This window comes from Loxodonta africana, chromosome 26, assembly GCF_030014295.1.
Source record: "Loxodonta africana isolate mLoxAfr1 chromosome 26, mLoxAfr1.hap2, whole genome shotgun sequence".
NCBI classification, from domain to species: Eukaryota; Metazoa; Chordata; class Mammalia; order Proboscidea; family Elephantidae; genus Loxodonta; species Loxodonta africana.
The window spans coordinates 38,415,300-38,430,896 of record NC_087367.1 but is presented as its reverse complement, the minus strand read 5'-3'; the positions used below and the strand labels follow the sequence as shown (position 1 = coordinate 38,430,896).

At 38.2% G+C, this 15,597-nt stretch overlaps 2 protein-coding genes across 5 annotated transcripts in view; one reads left to right on the top strand and one right to left on the bottom strand.

Annotated features, from left to right (window-relative positions):
• PIK3CB (phosphatidylinositol-4,5-bisphosphate 3-kinase catalytic subunit beta) overlaps positions 1-15,597 on the bottom strand; it is a 205,861-nt gene that overhangs the window by 32,493 nt on the left and 157,771 nt on the right. For all 4 annotated transcript variants that reach the window (XM_064277249.1, XM_064277248.1, XM_023538797.2 and 1 more), the window contains one exon: positions 14,388-14,576. In XM_064277249.1, coding sequence (XP_064133319.1) covers positions 14,388-14,576 — 189 coding nt within the window. The remainder of the gene's footprint in view (positions 1-14,387; positions 14,577-15,597) is intronic.
• The window catches only part of FAIM (Fas apoptotic inhibitory molecule), a 136,479-nt gene that overhangs the window by 115,957 nt on the left and 4,925 nt on the right, over positions 1-15,597 (top strand). The window lies entirely within an intron of this gene.

Genomic DNA, 15,597 nt, shown 5'->3' with positions numbered 1-15,597 from the left:
GATGCCGTCAAGAGGTTGTGAGTCTTTAAACTCACCGAAGTCTAGGATTGACTGAGGGGCCGTGACTCTATTCTGGAAATTCAAGTTAGACTGTTGTTCACTTGACCAAGAATTCTTCCGCTTGTACAGATGAAGTAAATATTTTGTAGATTTCCTATCTATTTCATTCCTAGGGACACCATGACTAAGTAGCCAATGCCGTAAGTCCATATAAGTCTGACTATTCTGATTACTGCTTTGACTGAGTCTGTTACAGTAACCACATCCACCTTGACTTTGTCAATTGAGTGCTGTCACTTGGCCCGTACCATCACAGGGTCTAATCAGCAACACTGTTGTTAGGTGTCTTAATTCAGTTATGACACTTCCCAGTGTCAAATCTGACTTACATAAAATAGCAATCACAGCTGTCTTCAAGGATGCTGGGGCTCCTTCACAAATTTGTTCCTCACTGTTGTGGTAAAATGTGTGTCCTCTGGGCACTCCAAGTGTGGGTCTGTGGGTCTAACCTGATAAATCCACTCTAACATCCCAATTTCCCTAAATCTTTGGATACCTTCTTCTACAGTATACCAAGGCAGGTCTGGTACTTGATTTAGTGTAGGCCACCGCGTAATCCGTACTTCAGCATCCCCAACCAAATAAACTATTAGAGCCTTTCCTAACCTCTTGACATGAAACACTGAATGAAGAATCTGTGCTTAGTGGGCTCATATCAATAAACCCAGACTGATGCATCTTTAGGCTCCTTGCACCATTATCCCACACCCTTAACAGCCATTCAAACACATATTCCCCAGGTTCCTGTTTGTACATATCAGAAAAGTCAAGCAATTCTTTTGCACTGAAGTATACCTCCTCCTGGGTCACACTTTGTACTTCTCCTTTTGGGGCTCATTGGGACTTAAGTCTATAAGTCAAATTGGGTGTTGAGGATGTGTTTTGAGAACATTCAACATTGTCTTGTAAGGCATCTGCCTCAGGTGATGCCTCAGGCAATGATTTGGACAAAGGCTCTTCAGACACAGCTGAGTTAACGTTATCAGATGGGGATGGAAGGGCTAATGGTTTCACTGGGGAGGGTGCCTTAGCAGATAAAGATGGAATAATCTCTCCAGATGAGAGTGAGAGGGCTGGTTTCTTTTGGCAGAAGTGATTCAACAGAATTTAGAAGCTCAGTGTCCCCAGTGTCCTGATTATCTGCCCATATGTCCCCATCCCAAGTTTCAGGATCCCATTTCTTCTCAGTCAATGCCTTCACTTTGAATTCAGATACCACTTGAGGTTGGGAATTGAGTTGGCATTATAATTCAACCACTCTTACAATAGGACTCTGGGTTTGATTTTCAGCAACGTCAGCTCTGTTACTACAAGAAATTAGGCTTTCTTTCAAGGCACAACTGGAAACTTTGAGGTCATTTATGTGGCACTTGAGCATTGACTCTGAAGCCCTGAGCTCATCTCTTTCTTTCACCAGTTTGTCTAGAGAAAGGACCAACCAACCAGCTTCCTTATACTTCTCATTATGACAAAAATGTAGAAAAGTATCAAACACGTGATCACCCACAGCCTCGCCTCTCACCAATACCTGATCTATTGGTGGTGATATTTTGTGTATTTCTATTGCCACCTCATGTCATGGATTAGGACTGCCCTCTTTACTACAGGAAGCAGAGTCATCGACATCTTCAAGACTAACCAGACTTGAGAACCAATTTAGAAAACTTGTTCTTACGGTTTTGTTTCTCTAGAACCATTCTCCATACCAAATGTCTTAGGCTGGGTTATCTAGAGATGCAAAACCAATAAGTTTATAAATATATATATATAGAGAGATTTTACATCAAGGTAGTGGCTCACAGGGTTTTAGAGGCTGGGAAGCCCAAGTTCGTGGGTAAGACTGGAGGCTTCTCTGGCTCACAGGCAGATTCAGATGAATCCCAAGATCAGCAGACAAGACAGACCCAAGAACTAGAGGTCAGACGAAAAGGGGCCAGCTGCAGGATCCAGAGCGAGCAAAACCCCCCAAGCCTTGCCAGAAAGTCTACCTATATTGGATGTGGGCCACATCCCCAAGGAAACTCTTTCAACTGACTGGCTACTCACAGCAGATCCTATCATGGAGGTGATCACATTATATCAAATCTCATCATGGAAGTGATCACATCATTATACAACTATGAAACTACATAATAGGTGCCAAACCACTGAGAATCATGGCCCAGCCACATTGACACACGGGCCTCTCTAAATTCACAGAGACCACGCAGTGAATTTAGAGAGGTACACGAAATGTCACCATATGGATGAATACAATGTAGTGCAAAGCAAGAAGACAGAGAAGGCTGAGGGAAGTGTTCTGAATAAGCAAAAAAAAAAAAGATGAGTTTCCTGTTCTAGAATATCTTAATGTGAAATTAGGTAAACAAACAGTTGACGATGCACCTGTTGAATTAGTTACTGTTAACAGTTGTTTGTTTGAGTTAATTGAGTATTCAGGATTCCGTAAAATTTTAAATCTAATTACTGCTTCAATTGCTCAAAATTTTTCAATCAACTCAGAGAATATTAGGGAAATGATATCTCACTTGTCCTTAAAACTTGGCTCCAAAATGAGCCCGTAAACCTGTTGTGCTTAACCACTATGCAACCAGGGTTTCCCCCAAATTAGCAGTAATCTAGAAAAAAACGAATACTGTCTTTCAAAGTAGATGTTGCCAGCAGATTCAGTTGGTCCATTCCAGGAATTAATGCTTAGTTCTCACAAACAGTAAGATACATCTGTTGTCACTGGGAATGAAAGAATGAAAAGAAAGACACACAGGTCTGTACATAAAAAACTGTGCATCAAATTTTAGAGAAGTACAACATTGATTTACAACAGATTTATTCTCTAACCACAGATAATGGCTCTAATGTGATTAAATTGGTTGATTTGTTCAGAAATGATAGTGAAATCCAATGGCAAATGTCAGGGCAAAAGGACAATTCTGAAGACTCTGATTTAGTGCACTCTAATTTGCAAACACTAACCATCACAGAGTATGCTGGAAGTGACAAGGTTTGTAAGAAAACGCTGACTGGTATAAAGTGTGTTGCACACACACTTCAATTAGTTACTAGAGACACGATAAAGGATGCTGACCTAGAAGAATTTTTAGAAGAATGTCATGAATTCATTCCAATACTTCATATTCTGACACTGTCTACCAGTTTTTTGAAAAATAATTTAAGGAAACCTGTACCGAACTGTTCAACAAGATGGACAGTATATACACCATATTAGAAACCTTACTCTGAATAAACCTGTTCCATCGAGTTGATTTCAGCTCACAGTGACCCTATAGGACAGGGGAGAACGGGCCCATAGGGTTTCCAAGGAGCAGCTGGTGGATTCAAACTGCTGGCCTTCTGAACAGCAGCCAAATGCTTAATCATAGCACCATCAGGGCCCCATTAGAAACGTTGCAAGGATGCAAAAATCTCTGCGATGTATTAGCTGAGAATAATACGGAATATTACTTTTCTAATGATAAACAGGCATATGTCAAATTAATTCTGGAAACTTTAAAATCTTAAAAGAAAGTTATGGTAAGACTGCAAAACGAACAATTACCCATGAGTGATGTTTTTGGTATGTGGACAGAAATTGAGCCAAAATTAAGAACTCTTAAAAATACATTTGGAAACACACTGGTTAAAAATTCTAATACCAGGGAAAAAGGTTATCACTGAAAATGATAGTGTATCAGGAGCAGCTTATCTAGTCCTTGTTATTAAATTCTAATTAGCTCTGAATTTAAGGTGAAGGCCACATTAAATTTAAAAAGCATTTGAGAAATGACAGAAAATCTGAAAAGGAAAGAGCAATACTGAAAGTTTAACAAATGAAAGTGATTCAGAAATATTCTTGATTCAAATGATGATGTCGATGAGATGGAATTATTTCTCAAAATGAAAGAAAAAAATTTAAATTGAGAACAAATGACTATACTATTGTTATTGACTCTATATTAACACGCTTTAATGGAGTACAAAGAGTTGAGGAAAAAAAGTATTCTTGAATTTTGGGAAGAAAACCATCCACGATATCCCCAGTTACATGAAATTTCTATGGTAATTTCGGAGCCCTAGTGGCACAGTGATTAAGCACTCAGCTGCTAAGCAAAAGGTTGGCAGTTCGTATCCACCAGCGGCTCCTCGGAAACCCTATGGGGCAGTTCTACTCTGTCCTATAGGGTTGCTATGAGTTGGAATTCTCTTGATGGCAACGGATTTGTTTTTTTTTTGTTTATGGTAGTTTTGGGTGCACCAGGTACTCAGGGCAGTGTTGAGCTTTCTCAGGTTTGAAATTCATCTTGTGAGACAACAGGGATAGCTTCAATGCAAAAATATTAGAGGATATACTCTTAATTAGGTGTAAATATGGTTTATTGCAATGATGTTTTCTAAATGAACTGGATAATTTAAATCTGTATTTTAACAAAATGTTTATTTTATGGAATGTTATAGCAAGTCTTCAGCTTAGAACTGAGGTGAGTATCAAAGTAGTAAATATTTTATTGCACTTTGCCTTTATGTATTGACGTATTAGGTATGATAGCACATTTTGTATTTCTAGTATTTTATGAATACATTCTTATCAATTTTACATGACTACAGGGTTGCTGTGAGTCAGAATCGACTCGACGGCACTGGGTTTGGTTTTGGTTTGGTATTAAGTGTTAGTAATGAAATGTCACCTACTTCAAAATTAAGTTTGTTTTCAGTGTATTTTATAGTATCAAGAATTTCCTACTAAAGAAGTATTTTGAAACTTCAGTTTAATCATATATGCAGTATGTTAGGAGTGTTTTTATCACAACACTATTCTTAAAGTGCCTCAATGCTACAGTGAATTCTAGTATATCTTAAAAGATAAAATTAAAATACATATATGCATTTTGGAACCCCCGAAACTATGGCCCCTGAACGCTCTGTTAACCCAGAGCTGAAACCATTCCTGAAGCCCACTATACGGACAAAGATGAGACTGGAAGTATAAGACAAAGAATGATACATGTGAGGAATGTGCCTCTTGGTTCAGTCGGATATATGAGACCAAATGGGCGGCTCCTGTCCAGAGGCAGGATGAGAGGGCAGGAAGGGACTGGAACTGGTCAAACAGACACAGGGAACTTGGGGTGAAATGGGGAGACTGTGCTGTCACATTGTGAGGATTGCAACCAATGTCACAAAACAGTATGTGTATTAATTTTGGAATGAGAAAAAAAAAATTCCTCTTAGAATTTTGCTTTATACTTGAAATCAAACTGTAAAAAATGTATATATATATATATATCACATCATGTTTTTCTTTCTATTGAAATGTTTTGAGACAGTGATTAAAACTGAACATCATTGTCACTAAAGATTTAATTATTAATCAATGTGAAGAAAGAAATAGTTTAATATTCCTACTTTCGAAACTAGTTACAAAATCTTGGGATGAATAAAATTTGAGTTAATATAAAAATGCAATATTATTTGTGATATAAGGAATGAATTTGGTAGTCGTATTTCTTCAGATGAAATTGCTCCAGGTTGTCCATTTGCAGAATATAAATTTGAGATTGGAGAGTAAAAAACAGGTTTGAACTGGTTCAGTCATGATCAATGAACCAAAGCCAGAACAGGATTTTTAAAATTTGGTGTACTGGAATGGAAAAAAATTATGGTATAAGCTTCTCGAATCCTCATAAGTAAATAACCCATAAGAGACAACCTATTTATTTTCTATAAGCCAGATAAATATAGAAATGATCTGGACATAGGATAACAAACAAAGAACCCTTTGTGATGAGCTGGGACCGTAGGTAAAGCGAAGGTTGGGGGTTGACATAGCTGCATCTTTGGAAATCACTGTTCTAGGGAGCCCAGATCTCTAGAGAAGAATCTTATCCACTTTTTGGCAGAGCCCTGTGAGGCTCATTAGGGCTGTTCTTGGAAAAAGTTCCTCCTTCCTCAATAGTTTTGATATGTTCACTATAGCATGTATTCTTATCAGGGGTGGCAATAGGGGTAGAAATTGGTTATTGGGGAGAACAAAAAAATCTTAGGTAATTACAGTGATCTATGGCCCTCCCAAAGCTGGACATGGCCTGAAAAAAATCTTATTTCTTAGTATTTAATTTATCCCATTAGTTTTGTGTGTGTGCATATTAGGTGAAAGTTTACAGAGCAAATTAGTTTCCCATTTGGTAGCTTATGCATAAAATGTTTCATGACACGTTTCATTCCCCACAATGTGTCAACAATCTTCCAATTTTCACCATGGGTTCCCCGTTTTCTTTCATCCTGATTTTCTACCCCCTCCTGCCTTCTCATCTTTGCTTTTAGGCAGATCATGCCCTTCTGAACAGTATAATCGATTGTTCTAAGGACTCATTCACCACTCGTCTATTAGTTTGATGTATCGTGGTGGCTTGCATGTTGCTGTAATGCTGGAAACTATGCCATCGGTATTTCAAATACCAGCAGGTCACCTATGGTGGAAAGGTTTCAGCGGAGCTTCCAGACTAAGATAGACTGGGAAGAAGGATCTACTTCTCAAAAAAACTGGCCAGTGAAAACCTTACGAATAGCAGCAGAACACTGTCTGATAATAGTGCCAGAAGATGAGCCCCTCAGGCTGGAAGGCACTCAAAATACCACTGGGGAAGAGCTGCCTCTTCAAAGCAGAGTTGACCTTAATGATGTGGAAGGGGTAAACTTTTTGAAATCTTCATTTGCTCATGCGGCCCGACTCAAAATGAGGTCAAACAGCTGCAAACATCCACTAATAATCGGAAGGTGGAATGCACAAAGTATGAATCTAGAAAAATTAGAAGTTGTCAAAAATGAAATGGAACGCATAAACATCTATATCCTAGGCTTCAGTGAGCTGAAATGGACTGGTACTGATCATTCTGAATGAGACAATCATATGCCAGGATGACATCCTGAAGTGGAATGGTATAACATCCATCATCAAAAAGAACATTTCAAGATCCATCCTGAAGTTCAAAGCTGTCAGTGACAGGGTACTATCCATATACCTTGCGTGTTGCTGTGATGCTGGAAGCTATGCCACTAGTATTCAGATACCAGCAGGGTCACCCATGGAGGACAGGTTTCAGCTGAGCTTTCAAACTAAGACAGACTAGGAAGAAGGACCCGGCAGTCTACTTCTGAAAAGAATTAGCCAGTGAAAGCCTTATGAATAGCAGCTGAACACTGTCTGATATAGTGCCAGAAGATGAGCCCCCCATGTTGGAAGGTTCTCAAAAGATGACTGGGGAGGAGCTGCCTCCTTAAATGAGAGTCAACCTTAATGACGTGGATGGAGTAAAGCTTTCGGAACCTTCATCTGCTGATGTGGCATGACTCAAAATGAGAAGAAACAGCTGCAAACATCCATTAGTAATCAGAACCTGGAATGTATGAAGTACGAATCTAGGAAAATTGGAAATTGTCAAAAAATGAAATGCAACGCATAAACATCAATATCCTAGGCATTATGCGCTCCAGTGGACTGGTATTGGGCATTCTGAATCGGATAATCATATGGTCTACTATGCCGGGAAGGACAACTTGAAGAGGAACGGTGGTGTATTCGTCGTGAAAAAGAACGTTTCAAGTTGTATCCTGAAGTACAACCCTGTCTACGAGGAAGACCAGTTAATACGACTATTATTCAAATTTACACACCAACCACTGAGGCCAAAGATGAAGAAACTGAAGATTCTTATCAGCTTCTGCAGTCTGAAATTGATCGAACATGGAAACAGGATGCATTGATAATTGCTGGTGATTGGAATGTGAAAGTTGGAAACAAAGAAGATGGATCCATAGCTGGAAAATATGGTCTTGGGGACAGAAACCATGCCAGAGATCAAATGACAGAATTTTTCAAGACCAACAACTTCTTCGTTGCAAATGCCTTCTTTCACCCACATAAACCGCAACTATACACAAGGACCTCGCCAGATGGAATACACAGGAATCAAATCGACTACACTTGTGGAAAAGCTCAATATCATCAGTCAGAACAAGGCCAGGGGCCGACTGCAGAACAGACCATCAACTGTTCATATGCAAGTTCAAGTTGAAACTGAAGAAAATCAGAGCAAAAGTATGACTTTGAGTATATCCCACCTGAATTTAGAGACCATCTGAAGAATAGATTTGATGTGTTGAACACTTATGACCAAAGACCAGATGAGTTGTGGAAGGACATCATACATGAAGATGGCAAGAGGTCATTCAAAAGACAGGAAAGAAAGAAAAGACCAAGATGGATGTCAGGGGAGACTCTGAAACTTGTTCTCGAACGTTGAGCAGCTAAAGCAAAAGGAAGAAATGAAGTAAAGTAACTGAACAGAAGATTTCAAACGGCATCTCAAGAAGACAAAATAAAATATTATAGTGACATGTGCAAAGAGGTGGAGATAGAAAATCAAAAGGGAAGAACATGCTCGGTGTTTCTCAAGCTGAAAGAACTGAAGAAAAAATTTCAGCCTCGAGGTGCAACAGTGAAGGATTCTACAGAAAAATATTAAACGACGCAGGAAGCATCAAAAGAAGATGGAAGGAATATACAGAGTCATTATACCAAAAAGAATTAGTCGACGTTCAACCATTTCAAGAGGTAGCATACGATCAGGAACCGCTGGTACTTAAGGAAGAAGTCCAAGCTCCAGTGAAGGCACTGGCGAAAAACAAGCCTCCAGGAATTGATGGAATACCAATTGAGATGTTTCAGCAAATGGATGCAGCGCTGGAAGTGCTCACTTGTGTATGTCAAGAAATCTGGAAGACAGTTACCTGGCCAACCAATTGGAAGAGATCCATATTTATGCCTATTCCTAAGAAAGATAATCTAGCCAAATGTGGAAATTATTGAACAATATCAGTAATATCACACGAAGGAAAATTTTGCTGAATATTATTCAAAAGCTGAGGCAGCAATGTATTGACAAGGAACTGCCAGAAATTCAGGCTGGATTCAGAAGAGGACGTGGAACCAGGGATATCATTGCTGATGTCAGATGGATCCTGGCTGAAAGCAGAGAATACTAAAAAGATGTTTACATGTGTTTTATAGACTATGCAAGGGCATTTGACTGTGTGGATCATTAATAAATTATGGACAACAATGCAAAGAATGGGAATTCCAGAACACTTATTTATGCTCATGAGGAACCTGTACATAGATCGAGAGGTAGTTGTTTGGACAGAACAATGGGATACTGAGTGGTTTAAGGTCAGGAAAGGTGTCCATCAGTGTTGTATCTTTTCACCATACCTATTCAATCTGTATGCTGAGCAAATAATCCAAGAAGCTGGACTATAAGAAGAAGAACAGGGCATCAGGATTGGAGGAAGACTCATTAACAACTGCGTTATGCAGATGACACAATTTTGCTTGCTGAAAGTGAAGAGGACTTGAAGCACTAACTGATGAAGATCAAAGACCACAGCGCTCAGGATCGATTATATTTCAACATAAAGAAAACAAAAATCCTCACAACTGGACCATAAGCAACACCATGATAAATGGAGAAAAGATGGAAGTTGTCAAGGATTTAATTTTACTTGGATCTGCAATCAACACCCATGGAAGCAGCAGTCAAGAAATCAAAAGATGCATCGCATTGGGCAAATCTGCTGCAAAGGACCTCTTTAAACTGTTGAAAAGCAAAGATGTCACCTTGAAGACTAAGGTGCACCTGACCCGAGCCATGGTATTTTCAATTACATCATGTGTATGTGGAAGCTGGACACTGAATAAGGAAGACCAAAGAAGAACTGACACCTTTGAATTGTGGTGTTCGTGAAGAGTATTGAATAATACCATGGACTGCCAAAGGAACGAACAAATCTGTCTTGGAAAAAGTACAACCAGAATGCTCCTTAGAAGGATAGCGAGACTGCGTCTTACATACTTTGGACATGTTGTCAGGAGGGATCAGTTCCTGGAGAAGGATATCATGCTTGGCAGATTAAAGGGTCAGCGGAAAAGAGGACGACCCTCAACGAGATGCACTGACACAGTGGCTGCAGCAATGGGCTCAGGCATAACAACGAATGTAACGATGGCACAGGAACAGGCGGTGTTTTGTTCTGTGGTTTATGGGATCACTCACTATGAGTTGGAACTGACTGAACGGCACCTAATGACAACACAAGGAAGACCAGTTAATACGACTATTAAATCAAAGTTATGCACCAACCACTCTGGCTAAAGATAAAGAAACTGCAAATTTTTACCACCTTCTACAGTCTGAAACTGACTAAACATGCAATCAAGATGCACTGATAATTATTGCTGACTGAAATGTGAAAGTTGGAAGCAAAGAAAGATTGGGAGCTGGAAAATATGGCTTTGGTGACAGAAATGATGCCAGAGATTACATGACAGAATTCTGTAAGACCAACGACTTATTCATTGCAAATACCTTTTTCCAAGAACATAAACATTGACTATACACCTCTCCAGATGAAATACAAAGGAATCAAACTGACTACATCTGTGGAATGAGATGATGGGGAAGCTCAGTTTCATCAGTCAGAACAAGGCCAGTGGCTGAATGTGGAACAGACCATCAACTGCTCATATGCAAGTTCAAGTTGAAGCTGAAGAAAATTAAAACAAGTCCATGAGGACCATAGTATAACTTTGAGTATATCCAATCTGGATTTAGAGACCATCTCAAGAATAGACTTGATACGTTGAACACTAATGACTCAAGGCCAGACTAGTTGTGGGATGACATCAAGGACATTGTACATGAAGCAAGAGGTCACTAAAAAGGCAGGAAAGAAAGAAAAGACCAAAATCAATGTCAGAAGACACTCTGAAGTTTGCTCTTGAACACAGAATAGCTAAAGCAAAAGAAGAAATGATGAAGCAAGAGACTGAAGAGAATATCTTAAAGATCTTAAGACAAAACAAAGTATTATAATGAAATGTGCAAAGACCAAGAGTTAGAAAACCAAAAGGGAAGAACACACTCAGAATTTCTCAAGCTGAAAGAACTGTAGAAAAAATTTAAGCCTTGAGTTGCAATACTGAAGGATTCTGCGGGCAAAATACTGCATGACACAAGCAGCATCAAAAGAAGATGGAAGGAATATACAGAGTCACTGTACCAAAAAGAACTGGTCAATGTTCAGCTGTTTCAGGAGGTACCACATGATCAAGAACCAAGAGCACTGAAGGAAGAAGTCCAAGCTGCACTGAAGGCATTGGGGGAAAACAAGGTTCCAGGAAGTGACAGAATACCAACTGAGATGTTTCCACAATCAGGTGCAGTGCTGGAAAACACACAAAATGAAACCATGATCTGTGCTACAAAATTATGATGAACAGATGGCAGTGGCTGGGGGACTTTTAATCAACTGCTAAATCTCAAAGTCGTATTGTGAGAGATGACTTGAGTGTACCTACTGGCTGCTTCATGGATGTTGCTTTTGTGCGCGACTTGGGCTTTTGGAATTAGATTAAAATAGTTCCTATTTTATTATTTAATTCTAAAAACAACATTCAATCCATCATTAATTACGTCAAGTGCTGAAAAAAAAAAAAGCAGTCAGTCAACAATATCAGAATGAATAGCTAGCAGCTAATAAATTTTACTAGTACTGGGAGCCTTCTAGGAGTCCCTGGTGGGTCCAAATGGTTAATATGCTCAGCTGCTAACCAGAAGGCTGGAGGATCGTCCACCCGAAGCACCTCAGAAGAAAATTCTGGTGATTTACTTCCAAAAACTCAGCCACTGAAAACCCGACGGAGCATCGTTCTGCTCTGCCACGGCCCCCACTGAGCCGGAACCAACAAACGGCCACTGGCTGGGACTCTTCTACAACTCGCCCACATACGACTTTTGTCTGTAGAGTCAGAGAACAGACCTTGTTTTGACTCTCCGTTTCTCAAGGTAATAGATTTATTGAGAAAACAGAGTCTATGTTCTTTTATACCAGTTCAACATAACTGGCAGTTAGATAGAGGGAGGAGACGAACAAAAAAAACATTACTTTTTATTCTATTATTATTTTCTTTTTATTCTAGGCTACTAAAAATGGGCATTAAAATTGTAAACTTCATACTTTCTTACACATGCTTACACATACACAATTGTTTTCCTTGGGTTTCAAGATTCCAAAATTGGCTTTTCTTCTAGAAAAACACATAGCCTTAAGTTATATCTGAAAATAGCCCTTTAGATTTCCTCTCAAAATGAGACAAGCATGCTAAATACCTGAATGTAAAAATTTCTGTCCCTAGGGGCCAAATTCGCCACTAATCTAATTCACCACTAATCTGTCAGTTTATTGCACTCTGGTGGCTTTTGTGTTGCTGGGATGCTGGGAGTTATGCTCCCAGTATTTCAAATACCACCAGGTCTACTTCAGAAAAAATTGGCCAGAAAACCTCATGAATAGCAGCAAAACACTGTCTGATAAAGCACCAGAAGATAGAAGTGAAAGCTGGACAATGAATAAGGAAGACCGAAGAATTGATGCCTTTGAATTATGGTGTTGTTGAAGAATTTCGAATTATAGCATTGGTAAAGAATATTGACTATACCACGGACTAAAGAACAAACAAATCTTGGAAGTACACTCCTTTGAGGCGAGAATGGCGAGACTTCATTTCACGTACTTTGGAGAGACCAGTCCCTGGAGAAGGACACCATCCTTGGTAAACGGTCAGCAAAAGAGAGGAAGAACCTCGACAGGATGGATTAACACAGTGGCTGCAATGTTCAGCTCAAGCATAGCAACAATTGTGAGGATGGCACAGGACCAGGCAGTGTTTCATTCTGTTGTACACAGGGTTGCTATGAGTTGGAATGTACTCACCACCACCACCTAACAACAACAGGGACCAAATAAGTACAGTAAAACCTGTCAAAGCTGGAACCTGTTTAAGGCACAAACCTATCAGAGAAGGAAAACTCAAATATTTTCCACCAAAACAAGCATTAGAACGGTGGTAAGGCTGCACCCTGTCACAGGCGGAAAACTTGCAAGAGATGGAAAAAACAAGGGAGTCCCGTCAAGTTCTAGCTCTCTGTATTCAGCGGAAATAAGCCCATTTCATTTTCACATAGTTCATCTAAGGAAATTCTCCCCAAGGTATTTTTAAGAGTACAGCAAGAAACCTTTTCCATTGTGATTCTAACAAAATAAAAAAAAAAACAAAAACCACATTTCTTGGATATACACTTAGCACTACACACTCTCTATGAAATAGGCAAATAGGCTACCAAAAAATTGCTTACAGCTCATTTTCTATTATTAGTGGGATATTTCATAGAAAGCTAACCTGGAACTTAGATAAATACAATAAGTAGTTAGAAGATGGTAACTATTTCAGGTTAATAGATAATTTCGATAACTAGCTAAAAGACATAAAACAGTTATTTTTCAAAGCAATGTTCCTATGCTCTAACATGGAAAAGAAAGTGTTTAAACGAGGCATATATAATACTTGTGTAACCTAGTTCCAACCTTTAGACAAAAGAAATAATGTCACAAGCAATTCTTCCAGCGCTTAATTTGAGAAATAAAGCAATAAACTCAAACGTAAAAAAAAATGTACACGGGTAGAAGAAATATGTATTTCTTTGCTACATTTTTTAAGTCATTATAAATGTACTAAGACCAGAAAACCACAGAGATTGAATGAATTTGAAGTAAAGTGAACAACCCTGGTTATTTTAATACGTCAAATTTGTTTATTCTGATAAAAAAAATTTTTTTTAAGTTTCTTTCTTTTGAGCATTGGTGGCCAACTGAATTAAAAAAAATGCCAGTTTTTGGCAAGGCCTTGAAAATTAAATCAAGAGGCTAAAATTTGGTGGCTTTTTTAGAGCAAAATTCTTTTCCTTTCTTTCCATTCCGTCTAAAGATATACATTCATTGGTACTCATGAATGCCTGAAATGAATGTTAAAATTGATCTAAATGGTTTATGATTTCATGTCAACTTCTACACTAGACTAGAATGTAATTTTCAGAAAAATAATTCATTTTAGAATAGTAATTGCAAAAGGCCTTAAGATTAAACCTCTGAAGTTCATTGATGAAACCGGTAACTGTTGCCCAGGTCCCAGCATGTGTTTCCTTTGATTGATGACTGTCCAGTAACAATGTTTTCAGTTGTCTTTAGTGAAAAGTTTGGCAAGCCTACCCAGAATCTGAGCTTTTTAAATCTTAAAACTTTCTGGTCCATCATTTAAAGCTTGTAAGGGTTTAAAAACCTTAAAATTTATCCTGCAGAAAATTATATGGAAGAATAATTTAGGTCAAATAAACAAAGTAACAGTCCCAAAAGGAGTAACAGAAATGGTCTTTTCTTACCTGAGCAACATCCTCAAGTTTATTCCACTTGATAGACAGCAATAATTTTGGCAGTGATTGTGGGAAATTCTCTCTGCAGTCTTGTCGCAAAGTCCAAATAAGGTCCATTTCATTCTCACATAGTTGAGATAAGGGATCCCTGTCCAAGATTTCTTTTAGTACAGCAAGAAACTTTTTTCCACCACGACTCTAATAAAGTAAAATTATTGGTTATAGAATTTAATTGTGCAAACACCCCTGGCAAAAATTCAGCAAACTTACATACAATAAATTTATAGCAAATTTATATGCAATTTATGAATTTAACATGTGAGACACTAAAGATATAATTCATTAAGAAAAGAATAAAGATAACTTCTTATTAGTTTTTATTGTTAAATATTAAGTTTGTAAGATAAGAATGCAGAAGAGTTATTCTAATATAGGAAAAAAAAATACTGTTTTAAAAATTCCACATGGAAACACTAGGTGGCAATGTTTCTTTTTGCATTAAAAACAAAATTTACTCAATGAAGAGGAGTGACCTTCAGGCTCTGTCCTTCCAGGGAGATGCATTACTGAGAAGCATGACAGCCGAAAGGCCAAACTTAACCAAAGTTGTGCAACAATTACCTCAGCAAAGGTTTACTTTATGGGTTATAACACTCTGTTGTAATATAAGTAAAGATTAAGTTAGTACTAATGTTCTTTTTCACTCATCTCATTTGATGTGAAATTCATCAATACCAAGCACATCTAAGTTAAATATTCTAAAAAAGATGTAAGAAATTAAAATATCTATTATATTATATTTAACTGCTAGGATCTCCACGGTTTTTTTCAGAGTCTTTAAAGAGTGAACTGTGAGAAATCAGTGTGGTCTCCCAAGTCCTCAGTTCGTCTAGTTGTTAACACAGATTTAAATATTTACTTTCTTGTCAGAACACATACATAAATATGGTTAGGCAATTTATTACTTTATGACATCTTCTACCACAAACATTCTCTCAATTTGGACAAAACGCAGGGTCAAAAAGCTGGACATTTTATTCAAGAAGTGGAAAGAAGCTAGAATGCCTTTTTTTTTTTTTTTAATTTTTATTGGGCTTTAAGTGAAAGTTTAGAAATCAAGTCCATCTCTCATACAAAAATGTATATACACCTAGTTGCTCTTCCCCTAATGAGACAGCACACTCCTCCCCTCCACTCTTATTTTCGTATCCCTTCGGCC